Source organism: Pogoniulus pusillus, chromosome 7 (genome assembly GCF_015220805.1).
Source record: "Pogoniulus pusillus isolate bPogPus1 chromosome 7, bPogPus1.pri, whole genome shotgun sequence".
NCBI classification, from domain to species: domain Eukaryota; kingdom Metazoa; phylum Chordata; class Aves; order Piciformes; family Lybiidae; genus Pogoniulus; species Pogoniulus pusillus.
Window position 1 is genome coordinate 36,464,723 of NC_087270.1, and position 13,408 is coordinate 36,478,130.

A 13,408-nucleotide genomic window follows, 5' to 3' on the forward strand; every position below is an offset into this window, starting at 1 on the left:
AGCAGTGCCTTTGGCAGTGCCTTGCACTGCAAGTCTTCCCTTAGAAACTGAAATCCACCCTCCTGGTCCATTGTCAGCCCATGACTTGCTAGCCTCAATGGGAGCTTCTCATGTCATTACTAAGCCCCCTTCCTGGTGGCCCTGAGCTTAGCTCCTTCTGTCTAGTAGCTCCTCCAAGGAAGGAGTGATAGGGCAAGAGGAAGCAGCCTCAAGCTGCACAAGGGGATGCTTAGGTTGGACATTGGGAACAGTTTCTTCCCTGTGGAAGGGTTGTCAAAGCCTGGAGCAGGTTGCCTAGGTCCGAACAAGAGGACACAGTCTCAAACTGCACCAGGGAAGCTTTAGGCTGGACATTGGGAAGAAATTCTTCATGGAAAGAGTGATTGCCCATGGGACTGGGCTGCGTGGGGAGGTAGTGGAGTCACCACCCCTGGAAGTGTTTAAAAGGAGGCTTGATGAGTCACTTATTGCCATGGTTCAGTTAACTACTAGGAGGGTTAGGCAATAGGTTGGACTCGATGATCCTAGAGGTCTTTTCCAACCTGGTTAATGCTGTGATTCTGTGATGAAGTCCCCATCACTGAAGGGGCTTAAAAGCCATGTAGAGGTAGCGCTGAGGAGCATGGTTCAGTGGTGACCTGGCACTGATGGGTTAACATTTGGACTCGATCACAAAGGTCTCTTCCAAACAGAACAATTCCACAATTTCATGGTTCTACCCCTCCCATTTGGGCTCCTGGATACCTGTCAGGGAAGACCTGATGATCCATTGGCTATGGGGAGGCAGCCATGCCACAGGAGACAGACAGACTCTCAGAGAGCAGCTTTATTTCCCAGCAGTGCCAATGCTCAAGCCAGGCCTCAGGGGAAGGCTGGATGGGGCAGAGCGCAGCGTGTGGGCAGCCCTGAGGACAGCCAGGATGCAGTTCATGGCCAAGGTGGGTAAGGCTCTGAACAGCTTCGTCTAGTGGAAGGTGTCCCTGCCCATGGCAGGAGGTTGGAACTAGATGATCTTTATGCATCTTGCCGTCTAAACCATTCTGGGATTCCAGGGGACTGGTGGTGCCCCGCAGCAGGTGATGGCTCTGCCGAAGAGGACACAGAAACTGTGCCAGTGGCCAGGGCTCTGTGGATCGAGGGTTTCCTCAGTCAGTGCTTCATGGTTGTCTTCACTCGGCAGGGACACTCACAGCACTGCCCCTGTCACTGGTGCCTCCCAAGGAGTCCCCAGAGAGGCTCTGCCCCGACAGCACACTGCACAAGCTCTGCTCCCGGGCAGGATGCGGCACTGCCTCAATTGATACCTCCACCTCGATGTTGACACCTTCCCTGCAGACAAACACGGGGCCTGAGGACAGCATCCTAAAGCAGGAGATACCCCCACATGCCTGCAGCTATGGGAAGGCTGCTGGAGAGGTGCCCTTAACCACTGCCAGCCCTGAGGGCTCACCTGAGGGATGTGTCCTGGCCCTCACTCAGCATGCTCCCTGCCAGGGCCACTGTGCTGGCTGACTGGCTGTCCTGCTCCTTCCAGCCTGAGCCACCACGAGGACTGTGGCTGCTGCTGGGCAGAGAGGTGGTGGCATCCGGAGCTCCATCCTCCGTGGGCCTGGGGCTAGGCAGCACCGACCACAGCTCGTTCACTGGCAGGAGAGATGGTGCTTAGTGCCCTCTTTATAAGAATTGTTCCCTATTGGAGCAGGGAGCACAACGGCCCCACCCAGAGCAAGGACACAGCAGCAGGGGATGCAAACAGGTAGATGGCAGACTGCTTTGTGCAGCACCCATCTCCCCCAGGACTCCTCCTTGCAGCCTGCCTGCAGGGACAGAGTCATATGTGGTGCCACCCCAGATAGAACTGGCACCAGCACAGCACCACAGGGAGCCCCCAGCTCCGAAGATGTCACAGCCACAGAGATAAGGCAGGACCAGAACCTGCACAGCCCAGTGAAGGGGGCAGTGTCCATACAGCAGTGCAGGACTCACGCTTGGTGAGGTTTTCCAGCTCCACCACACCGAGATCCTTGGGAGGGCTGCGGCTGCCCCCACAGCCCCAGCGGCTCCGGCACAACGACAGCACCACCACCCCATAGACATAGGTGAGCATCAGGGGCACGCCAACTCCTGCGGGCAGAGAGACTACTGCACGACCCAGCTGGCGGCCCCAGGGGGCCTGTCCGTGCCCCAGGTGAAGCCTAGGTGCCCCATGTCTCAGACATACACAGAGACACTTTGCTGTGGTGGCCTCCAGAGCACAACCCACTTACCCACAGTGACAGCTGTTATGATGGGGGACACAAAGAGGGAGAGGAGAACGCTGCTGGTGACAGAGAGACACTGCTGGCACCCAGACAGGCTGCTCCTCCGGCTCTGGCCCAGCACCTCGAGGAGAAGCAGAACAGGTAAAGCACTCTGCAGAGCTCTCAGCGTGTAAACCCCAGGGAGGGGCCCTCCTGCCAGCCTTGGCAGAGCTGTAGCTGCAGCCATGGCTGCCCAGACACCCTCTCCCATCTCTTCAGGGACGTGGTGCCACTACTGCAGGCCATGTGTCCCTGGAAAACATTCCCAGACCCCCTAGACATCTTTTCCCCTTTCACCCACCCCAACTCCTCTCCCGGCTGAGAGTACCCTTGCTGGTGGAGGGTGTAGGGGTGAGTAGTAGTGAGAGGAGCTGAGGGGTCAGGGATGGCACAGGGACATGCTGTGTGGGCAGTGGCAAGCATCACGAGTCTGTTCAGGCTGGAAGGCTGCCAGATTCAGTGGCAAGCAGGACCATGGGGACCCCAGGGCCCACTGAAGTACCTTCCTACCCATGTAAATGGGAATCCCAAAGGTAATGACAGGGATAGCGATGCCTGCGACGAGGGAGATGACCATGGGTGCCCCCAGCACCATGCCCAGCTGCCACAGGATCCTCCGGCTTCGTGACCATGGCCTCTTCCCCCAAAAGGTGCAGCCAGAGGGGCTGTGAGGACAGAGCAAGACTGGGCTGGTGCTTCCTGCACAGGGGCAGGCAGACCCCAGCACAGCCACCCTCACACTAAGGTGATTCTCCCACCCCAAACCTGAACTCCAGCTGCCCCCCAAGACCCTGTCTGTGGCATGTCCAGAGCCAGCCCTGGGCCTTCAGCCCTGCCAGAGCCAGCAGCACCAACCACTCTGCTCTTCCATTGCCTAGCCAGACCCAACCCTGGCTCTCAGCACAGCTTCACTGCCACCCATCCCAGCCCCAGCTCCTGGCAAAGCCTCCAGCTCAGCCCTGAGACCTCACCCCATGGTGCCCCAGCCCTGTGCTGACCTCAGGAAGTGGACATCAGAGATCTCCTGCAGACAGAGCCAGCAGAAGAGGCAGCCACACACTGTGCAGCTCATGCGGTTGCAGCTTCCATCATTGATCTTCATGATGAAGGCACTGCAGCGGGGACAGACCTTGATGGCCTCAGCCTCAGCTGGTGGGAGGAAGATGAGATGGGATGCGGTTGAGGGCAGCAGGAGAGGACAGTGCAGGTCCACCCTGCACCCTATCCCAGCACTACAGTCTGTCCTATGGATGTCAGGGCCAGCCAGGCCCACAGCAAGGTCCCCTGCACAATCCCAGGACAACTGGCACAGGGGTTACAGTAACAGTTAATAGTTGGACACAGGGATGCACTAGAAAAGTGTGACCAGAAGATTGAGGAAGGTCTTCCTCCTGCTCTGCCCATAGTGAGGCTGTATCTGCAGTACTGGGTTCTGTTAGGGCCTTCCCAGTTCAAGAGACAGGAAACTACTGGGAGAGAATCCAAGAGGCTACAAATGCTCTCCAGTGAGGACAGGCTGAGAGACCTGGGGCTGTTTAGCCTGGTGAAGAGTAGACTGAGAGGGGATCTTTTCAATGTTGATCACTATCTAAAGGACAGGGGGCAAGAGGACTGGGCCACAGGGCCACAGGCACAAACTGGAACCCAGCAAGTTCCATCTGAACATGATGAAAAGCTTATTTCCCATGGAGGTGCCAAAGCCCTGGACCAAGCTGCCCAGAGAGGCTGCAGAGCCTCCTTCTCCAGAGAGGTTCCAAACGTGCCTGGACACCATCCTGGGTAACTTGCTGTGGGTGACCCTGCCTTAGCAGGGGGGTTGTACTAAATGGTCTCCAGAGGTCCCTTCCAACCCCCACCATGCCAGGATTAGGTGAAACCCCTGCTCTGCTCGCTCTCACCTTGTGCCAGGTTCTCACTGTGGGCTGAGTCCTCTGGGTTGGCGAGCTGTGCTGCAGGGCTGGCCAGGCTTGGAGCTAGTGGCACAGGGGCACAAGGTCCATCGGGGTGCCACGGCTGCCGGCAGAGGTAGCAGAACTCGGTGCCGCAGCCCTCGCGGCCGCAGGTGAGGCGAGGACACTCAGCACAGCCATAGGCGATAACGGCATAGCTGTGCAAAGAAGGGCATCAGTGCTGGGGGAGGTCGAGCAGTGCCCACAGCCATCCCCCAGCCTGGCACAGCCAGGTCCCAGCCCTGCACTGAGCCCCTGCTGAAGAGTAGGGACTCAGGAGACATTCTCAATAGCTTAGACTAGAGCAGCCTTCCCTGTCCACCATCCACCCAGCTCCCCTGGACCCTCACAGCCTGGCCCGAGATGGACAAGAGAACCAACTGAGGTGTTCAGTCTGGAGAAAAGAAGGCTCAGGGGAGAACTTCTCCCTTTCTACAACTGGCTGGAGACAGGTGGGGATGGTCTCTTCTTCCAAGGAACAAGTGATAGGACAAGAAGAACCAGCCTCAAGTTGTGCCAGGGGAAGAACAATTTATTCCCCAAAAACATTATCAAGCCTTGGAACAGGCTGCCCAGGGCAGTGGTGGAGCTCCCGTCCCTGGAGAGATTTAAAAGCCATGTAGAGGTGGTGCTGAGGGACATGGCTTAGTGATGACCTGGCAGTGCTGAGTTAACGGTTGGACTTGATGATTTTAAACGTGTTTTGCCACCTGAAGGACTCTGTGGTTGTCCTGTGGGCTCCATGACCCACCCCCCCTCCAGTTCCCAGCTCCGTACGAGGGGCCAGCATCATCACCTGCAGTCAGGCGCAGGGCACCAGCGTGTGCCTGGGTCAGCCACCAGGAGCCGTCGCAGGAGGAACTCCTCATACTTGTCCCGGAGGCTGGGCTCGTCCAGGAGGCAGTGGACGTCAGCAGGCTGGAGCAGGGCAGGGCAGTGCGGGCAGGCCACCGGCACACGGCTCTCGCTGATGGCGATGCGCAGGTACTGCTCCAGGCAGGCCTTGCACGAGCGATGGGGGCAGGAGGCCAGGCTGGGAAAGGCCTCGGGGGGCTGGGGCAGCAGGCACAAGGGACACTCCACCAGCTCCTCACCCTCGCCCAGGGCCAGCACGATGCACATCTCCTCCGGTTCCTCTGGCTCCCGCTCTGGGGATGTCTCCCCTCCGACAGCCTGCGGCTTCCGCCCCCCGAAGAAGCCCAGCAGGCGGAGGGGCCTTGGCACCCAGGTGGGCTCCATAGGGGCCTGTCGGGGCAGCAGCCAGCCACTGCACTATGGAGAGCAACAGGGAGGTGCCAAGCCCAGCGGGGCCCCCATGGCCCGGCTCCTACCTGGGCCTTGGAGCCAGCTTCTCCTCACAGGCGACAGGGGAATCATCTCCATCCGCAGACGGTGCCACTCAGCCTGCCAAGGAACCCCACGTTGAGAGCAGGCTCTGGGCCCAGGGTGTGGGTATGGGCCCTCAGCACCCAGGGGACCCCACTGCAGCCCCTGCCAATGACTCCCAGGGCTGTCCACCAGCCACACCACTGAACACAGCTCAGCGGCACCAGGACAAGCCGCAGACTGCAACCCACAGTCTCAGTTAAGTCCAGCTCTTATGAGTCTGGGGCAGCAGGGCCAGCCCTCACAGCAGCACCCTGGACCCAACACAAACCCTTCGGTGTTTGCCTCCCCCTGCTCCTTCACCCAGAATGAAGAATCACAGAGTGTTTTAGTAAAAAGGGACGTTGAAAGGTCACATAGCACAACACCCCTGCAGCCAGCAAGGGCATCTTCAAACACAGGAGGCTGCTCAGAGCCCTGTCCAGCCTGACCTGGAATGCCTCCATGGACAGGGTATCTCCCACCTCTCTGGACAAGCTGTTAGTCTCTCCACCCTCAACATAAACGATTTCTTCCTTCTATCTAGTCTGAATCTCCCCTCTTTCAGCTTAAAAAATTCACCCCTTGTCCTGTCACAATAAGCCCTGCTAAAGAGCCTGTGGTCATCTTTCTTAAAGACCCATGAGCTTCCTCCACAAGGATCCTGGACTGCCTTGGGAAAAGGCAGGACAGCTCCTTCACATGCCCTGCCAGGCAGCAGAACTCAACCTCTTGGGGAGTAATCACGCCTGACAAGTGCTTGCCTACACCCCAAGCTGCTGCCAAGCTTGCAGAAGAGACAACCAAGCTGAGGACCCAAAAGCCAACTAAATCAGTGACAAAAGCCAGGTGATTACAGGAGAAAGAGGAGAGGCCAATCTGTCCATTTTTAACATGCGTAGTGTTCACGGGTCCATGGGCACCCCACAACCACTCGTGACAGCAGTGCCAGTCTCTCCATTGCTCTCCTGCTCTTATCCAGAACCCAAAAGTTGTTCCCTACGCTTCACATCTCCCCAGCACTGCTGTGTCACTCCACCTCTAACAGCCTCTGCATTTTTTCCTGCTAGAGCACAGCTGGCACAAGAGGAAGTAGAGATTAGTGTTGGCTCAGGTAAGAGCAAGAAGTCCAATTTCAGAGTGACAGAACCCTGGAAAATGCTGCCCAGAAAGGCTGTGGAGTCTCCTTCTCCAAGACATTCCAAATCTGCCTGGACACAGTGCGGGACAACGTGCTCTGGGTGACCCTGCTGGGACTGTGGACTAAATGATCTCCAGAGAATCACAGAATCATAGAATCAACCAGGGTGGAAGAGACCTCCAAGATCATCCAGGCCAACCTAGCACCCAGCCCTAGCCACTCAACTAGACCACAGCACTACATCCAGTCTTTTCTTCAACACCTCCAGGGTCAGAGACTCCACCACCTCCCTGGGCAGCCCATTCCAATGCCAATCACTCTCTCTGCCAGCAACTTCCTCCTAACATCCAGCCTAGACCTCCCCTGCCACAACTCCAGACTCTGTCCCCTTCTTCTCTTGCTGCCTGCCTGGCAGAAGAGACCAACCCCACCTGGATACAGCCTCCCTTCAGGGAGTTGTAGACAGCACAGAATCACAGAGGTCCCTTCCAACCCCCCACCATGCTGGGACTCAGGGACTCTGTGATCTGCTCTGCCGGGGATGAGCAAGGTGCTGCACCACATCAGCTCAGGTGATGCAGCACTTTCCACTGAGGGGGTAACTGAAGAGCTCCTGGGAACTGGGCTGAGCACGGAACGAAAGGGTTGCTGGAGTGGGAGGCACTGCAGGACACCGGGAAGGAAAGCACTCAAACACGGGGAGGGCAGCGGGACCACCACCTTGGGTGACTGATACCATCACTGGGACACTGCCCAGCAGAACAGCAACAGCGCTGAAGCAGGCACAACGACACCGTGGCCAACAGCTGCCCAGCCAGTGGGGACAGCCCGCAGGGAAACACCCGAGAGCCACAGCGCCTCAGCGGAACGTTCGAGGGCTGCGGGACACACGCACAGAAGCACCAGCCCCGTCCTCTGGCCCGCAGGTACCTGTCAGCGGGGGATCATTGCTGGCCACGCAGCACGGCCATGGCTGCCCCGGCGCTGCCGCAAAGCCCGGCACAGCCGAGTCCCGCGGGGGCCTGAAAGCACAGGGACATGCCGTGAAGAGGCTCTGCTGGCGGCAAGGCAGGCTCCGGGACGCTGCGATGGCCAAATCCCGCGGTGGGGCTGCAAGGACTGCGACCAGTACCGGCACACGACTCACCGAGCTGTTCCCTTGGCTCAGGAGCCCGGGCCCGGCTTCCCCGGAGCGGAGCCAGGCCCGGCGGGGCAGCGGCGGAGGTGGCCGCAGCCGCTCCCCGTGAGGCACAAACACCATCAAATCCCTGCCCTGGCGCCCCGTCGACCCTTCGTCCTGGCGGCCCGGTGCCACTCCGTCCCCAGACCCCCACCCCTTCCCGTTCACTGGTCCGGCGGCCGCCCCTCGCAGCGCCCAGCGCCCGTAGCGCTACCCGCCCCTGCTCCGGTACCGGTGCACAGGAAGGGGAGGAGCCCCGACTTCCCCCGCCCCACAGCCTCCGGTCCGGCAGAGCGCCGCCCCTCTCGGGCCCTGCTCTCGCTCCCGGGGCCCCGGCCCTGCCCATCTCCCGCCCGCCTCTTCCCGCCGCGGCTCCGCCGTCCCCCGCCGCATGCGGGCAGGCGCCGGCGCGGTGCCGGCAGGGGGTGGGCGCTAGGACCTGCCTTGCACTTCCAGGTGCCGGGAACGCTTCCGGGGCGCCGCACCCACTTCCTGCGCTGGCCCCGCCCGCCCGCGTCCGGAAGCGGAAGTGCCGGTCGAGGCGGGGCGGCGGCGGCCGCCCCGGGCTGGCGGGGGCGGCTGGCGGGCCGCGGGCAAAAGGGCGGCGGGGCCGGGCCGGGGCCGGGACCGGCCACGATGCCCCGGCGGAAGCAGAGCCACCCGCAGCCGGTGAAGGGTGAGTGCGCGGCGAGGCAGGGGGGCGGCGGCCCGGCGGTGACCCGCGGCGCTCCGTGTGTTGCAGCGGACGCCGAAGACGGCCCCGAGGAGACGGCGGGAGCGGCGCTGGTGCTGCCCGGTGATTTGCTACTGGGCCGAGGCCTGGCCTTCGAGAAGGGATCGTCAGGTGTGTGCCGCCGTCTGGGCCCGGCGGCCGTGGAGTCGGCCAGCCTGGGCGGCACCGCTTCGGGAGCGCCGCCGGGCGGGGACGCGGCCCAGCCTTGTCGGTACCGGCACGGCGCTTGGCCTCGTAGGGCAGCCGCCCTCCCCGGAAGCGGTCGCTCCCAGTGACTGGTCCTACTGCGGGCGCGTTCCCCCTCCCGCATCCCCTCCCGCGAGTTGAGGCCGCAGCCCCTGGGGTGGTCTCTACTTGCGCGACCCTGACCCTTGGCTCTGGCCGGCACTTCACGGTCGCTTGGCAGCACCGGAGCTGCCCTGCCGCCTACCGCAGCCCCACACTGGGCTCATCCCTGGAGCCCCCGACTCCCCCGAGACGTGGCTTTGCTGCTTCCCTAGAGCCGGGGCCTGGTTCTTGCGGGGTCCCTGCCCGCAGCCGTCCCATGCGCTGTGTGGGGTGGGGGGAGCTGGGCCGAGCCTGTGTCTGCTCCCCAGCGCTTGCCTGCTCTGTAGGACCCCCAGTCCCTTAGTGCAGCTGGTCAGCACCAGACACCGGGTGGGCCAGGGGAGCAAAGGTGCTCAGGTCCTGTTAAGGAGCCTCTCAGCAACCAGCGTCACTAACTGAGCAGTGAATGATGCGAGGACGTTCTCAGTGGTGAGAGGAGGGAAGCACAGACCACCGCTGGAGCCCTGCGTCCCTTCACTGTGCCCAGGGGCCGTGCTCAGGGGCTGTGCTGGGCTGTGTCTGCAGCTCTCACTGTCGCACTGAGCTGTTGTCCCAGCTGCCTGGCTGGTGAGTTCTTGTTCCCACTTCCCTGCAGCCTGTGTACACAGAGCCGGTTTCAGGACAAAGCCATCTCAGCAGCTGGAGCTGAAACCAGACTTCTGCAGACCTTGTGCCATCAGAAATACTCTCATTCCCCTGCTTGAGCTGGGGAACAGGACCAAGCACCTTAGGGTATGCTCAGGAGGTCAGGAGAGCCATCACTGTCTGTGCCCTCAGCCTGTAGGCAATGCTGTCCCACCTGGGCCCACCAACCCAGTTGCACGCAGAGGATGGCATTCTAGGGAAGCTGTGGCACCGTGAGCCTGAGCTGAGAGGCAGAGAAACCCCTTGGTGTGGGGCTTCAGGGAGGTTGAGGATCTCCCCAGCAGGAGCCAGGCCTTTGCAATATGCCTTGATCTGATGCCTGCAAGTCAGGCAGCGTTTATGACTGGACTGGAGGGCAGAGGGTCTACCCCATCCTGCAGCATGGAGCAGCTTCACCTGTGGGGCTTGTAGCTAGACCCAGCCAGGTGGGCAGCAACAAAGGAGACTGCCCAGGGTGTTTCCTGGGTTAGTGGGTGTCTGTTGGGTCTTTTGGGGCCCTAGGGCAGACACTGCATGAAGAGCACTGGGTACAGCTTGAGGCTTGCAGTGGCAAGACTTTGGGTGCATGTCACTGCTCTACCAACCCTGGGGCCACATCTGGGGCACAGGAGCAGCCCGAAGCAGTTGCAGGGAAGCAGGTTTCATTCCTGTCATCTTTCCTGGTGCCCTAGAGCTGCCCCTAGGGTCTGTGACCAGCCAGGAAGAAAAGGTGTGCTCTGAGAGATTGGCACAGACTTCTCCCCACCACCATGGAGCAGGGGAAGGTCTGTTTTGCTCTGTGATGCAGGGGCTGGGGCGGGGAGGCAGTGCAGTGATGGAGCCCTGTGGTGTTTGTCATGGGAGCAGGACTGGCTGCCATGCCCAAGGCTGGGGCAGTGGCACATCCTGGGGGAGCCCAAAGCAAAAGCTATGGACACACATCCCTCCTGCCTGATCCACCCTGTGCCCACCACCTTCTCACCACTACTATGTCCCACCAGCCAGTCCTGGCAACACCGACGTGCTGGCTGCCCACCCCATGCCCCTCTCCAGCTACCTTCCCTGATGCTGGGGGTCTGGCTGTGGACCGACACCCAACTTAGCCATCCACAGAGTGGAGGTGACAGGGCTTCTTGAGGCAGACAGGACAAAGTGCTCAGGCAGGTGGGGGCCATGAGGCTCCTCACCCTGCTGTGCACAGTGTGGTGGGTGCTGCTGGGATGAATGCAGCCGCCTGGTGCCTCCTGACTACAGTCCCATTGAGACTGGAAGCCCAAGTGCAGGGGCTGTGCACATGCCATCTGGGCTGACCCCATCCCAGCACTGGTGAGGCTGCAGCTTGAATACTGGGTTCAGTTTTGCACTCTTCACTCCAAGAAGGACATGGAAATACTGAAGAGCATCCAGAGAAGGGCAGTGAAGCTGGCAAAGGGTCTAGAGTGTAAGTCCTGTGAGGAATGGCTGAGAGAACTAGGCTTGTTTACAGTGAGGAAGAGCTCACCCTCTGCAACTCCCTGAAAAAGAGGTTGAGGAGAGACAGGGGTCAGTATGTTCTCCCAAGTGTAAAGCAATAGGACAGAGCCTCAGGTTGCACCAGAGAAGGTTTAGATTGGACGTTAGGAAAAAATTCTTCCCTAAATGGGTTGTCAAGTCCCATGCGAAGCTGCCCAGGGCAGCAGTGGAGAGGTTTGAAAGCCATGTAGATGTGGTGCTGTGGTGACCTGGGAGTGCTGGGTTAATGGTTGGGTTGATCTTAGGGGTCTTTTGCAGCCCGATTCTGTGAGTCCATGATTCCCACGGTCTTTTCAGCAGACACGCTGGTGGGGAAGATCGCCATCCCGGCGTACGCGCTAAGTGACGACGACTGCTCCTCTGGCTACCAGCAGCTGAGTGTGGAGAGTGACCCTGAGGAGGGTGGCGAGCCGGGCCCGGCCGCACTGCCCTGCCGCCAGTGCGGGCTGCAGCTGGCTGCCAGCCTCGGGCAGAGCTGCCTGCAGTGTGCAGGCACCGAGGCGGGCCGCAGCCAGCGCATCGTCTATTCCTGCCAGCTCTGCCCCTTCGTCTCCCAGTATTCCAGCCACCTCAAGCGCCACATGAAGACCCACAACGGGGAGAAGCCGTTTGCCTGTCCTCAGTGTGCCTACGCCTCTGCCCAGCTGGTGAACCTGACCCGGCACCTGCGCACGCACACCGGGGAGAAGCCGTACCGCTGCACCTGCTGCAGCTTTGCCTGCAGCAGCCTGGGCAACCTCAAACGCCACGAGCGGGTCCACAGCCAGGACAAGCCCTTCCAGTGCGCTGCCTGCGACTACCGCTGCAACCAGAGCCGCAACCTGAAGCGGCACATGCTCAGCCACCGCATGCCGGAGGGTGAGGGACCGCACCGGCAGGACAAGGATACAGGTAAAGACTAGGGTGGGGGAAGAGCTGCAGCTGGCGACCCCCCCGACGGCATAACTCCTGGGGCTAGGGAAGGGGTAAGGCTTTGGCTGCATGTTGCTGCCCTGCCAGTATGTCCTGTGCCAGGCCTGAGGTCATAAGGCACCGTCACCCCCAGCTCCCCCTGCTGACAGCTTTGTCTGTGTTTGTCCCGCAGAGCCGCTGCTGCCGGAGCTGAGCCTGCACGTGGGCAGTGGCAGCGGCCCCTTCCTGCCCGGCTGTGCCCGGCTGCGGGGTGAGGAGGCGGCCGCGCTGCCTGAGCTGCTCTTCCCCTTCACGTGCCGCATGTGTGGGCTGGTGCTGGACGACGGCTTTGCGCAGGATGAGGGCCTGGCCGAGCAGGTCTGCGGGCGCTGCAGCCTGGCGGTGCTGGGCACTGAGCCAGGTGCCAGCCCCCGCAAGGGCACTGGGGACAAAGGCTTTGCCTGCAGCCTCTGCCCCTTCGTCACCCACTACCCCAACCACTTGGCGCGGCACATGAAGACGCACAGTGGGGAGAAGCCCTTTGCCTGCCCACTCTGTCCCTATGCCTCTGCCCACCTCGACAACCTGAAGCGGCACCAGCGGGTGCACACAGGCGAGAAGCCCTACAAGTGCCAGCTCTGCGACTACGCCTGCGGCAACTTGGCCAACCTCAAGCGTCACGGGCGCATCCACTCGGGTGACAAGCCTTTCCAGTGCAGCCTCTGCAGCTACAGCTGCAACCAGAGCATGAACCTGAAGCGGCACATGCTGCGGCACACGGGCGAGAAGCCCTTCCAGTGCCGGGACTGCACCTACACCACTGGCCACTGGGACAACTACAAGCGCCACCAGAAGATCCACGGCCACACAGCTGAGAGCTGGGTCAACCCGCGCAATGCCAAAGCCCTCCTGGCCCCTCCAGCTGTGGGCACGGCCTTGCCCTGAGACAGCACTTAGCCCAGCTGCAGAGAGGCACTGGGCCCTGGCTGCCTGGGCCCTGGGAACTGTTCCCCCAGCCGCAGCCCCTGCCCTCCCTGGGGGAGGGACAGGCAGCAGACTCCATGGGGGCTTGGGGCTGCCTTATGCCAAGTTCTCCCAGGCAGGGTGAAGTCACGACCAGCAGCTCCAGTGCTCTTCCCAGTGACTGGTGCTGTGTCCCCAGGTACCCCCAGGAGCGGTTCCTGCCCACTGGAGCCTTTCTCTGCCAGAGTTTGGGGAAAAGGGGGGGAGGGGGGAACAGGACTGGTTCTGTGGCTGTCGCCATGCCAGTCAGTGTAATTTATATTGTGTATAAAAGCATTAAACAGTTGGTTTTGTTATCTGCTATTCTCCCCTGGGGACCTTGTTCTGCTTCAGGAAAGGGTAGTGTGGAGCTGGCAAAGGTGT

The 13,408-nt window shown here is 60.9% G+C and overlaps 2 protein-coding genes across 8 annotated transcripts; one reads left to right on the top strand and one right to left on the bottom strand.

Annotated features, from left to right (window-relative positions):
• Window positions 1–808: 808 nt before the first annotated feature.
• LOC135176959 (E3 ubiquitin-protein ligase RNF19B-like) lies at window positions 809–8,423 on the bottom strand. 4 transcript variants are annotated; one of them, XM_064146474.1, is made up of 11 exons: window positions 7,903–8,193; window positions 7,686–7,777; window positions 5,581–5,653; window positions 5,046–5,494; window positions 4,199–4,407; window positions 3,299–3,449; window positions 2,803–2,965; window positions 2,268–2,382; window positions 1,987–2,124; window positions 1,451–1,643; window positions 809–1,329 (listed from the first exon to the last, which is right to left on the bottom strand). In XM_064146474.1, exons 4-11 carry the CDS (start codon window positions 5,486–5,488, stop codon window positions 1,170–1,172), a joined length of 1,572 nt encoding a protein of 523 aa, XP_064002544.1. In that variant the 5' UTR covers window positions 5,489–5,494; window positions 5,581–5,653; window positions 7,686–7,777; window positions 7,903–8,193; the 3' UTR covers window positions 809–1,169. The 4 variants fall into 4 exon arrangements, with proteins under 4 accessions (XP_064002544.1, XP_064002543.1, XP_064002542.1 ...); XM_064146473.1 differs by lacking the exon at window positions 7,903–8,193 and adding an exon at window positions 8,379–8,423 and having other exon boundaries at window positions 5,046–5,653; XM_064146472.1 differs by having other exon boundaries at window positions 5,046–5,653.
• A 75-nt stretch (window positions 8,424–8,498) lies between these two features.
• ZNF513 (zinc finger protein 513) lies at window positions 8,499–13,341 on the top strand. Of its 4 annotated transcripts, none has more exons than XM_064146476.1 (3): window positions 8,499–8,779; window positions 11,429–12,022; window positions 12,216–13,341. In XM_064146476.1, the coding sequence occupies exons 1-3, from the start codon at window positions 8,572–8,574 to the stop codon at window positions 12,965–12,967; spliced, it is 1,554 nt and encodes a 517-aa protein (XP_064002546.1). In that variant the 5' UTR covers window positions 8,499–8,571; the 3' UTR covers window positions 12,968–13,341. The 4 variants fall into 4 exon arrangements, with proteins under 4 accessions (XP_064002546.1, XP_064002547.1, XP_064002548.1 ...); XM_064146477.1 differs by having other exon boundaries at window positions 11,432–12,022; XM_064146478.1 differs by having other exon boundaries at window positions 8,501–8,611.
• Window positions 13,342–13,408: the final 67 nt, after the last annotated feature.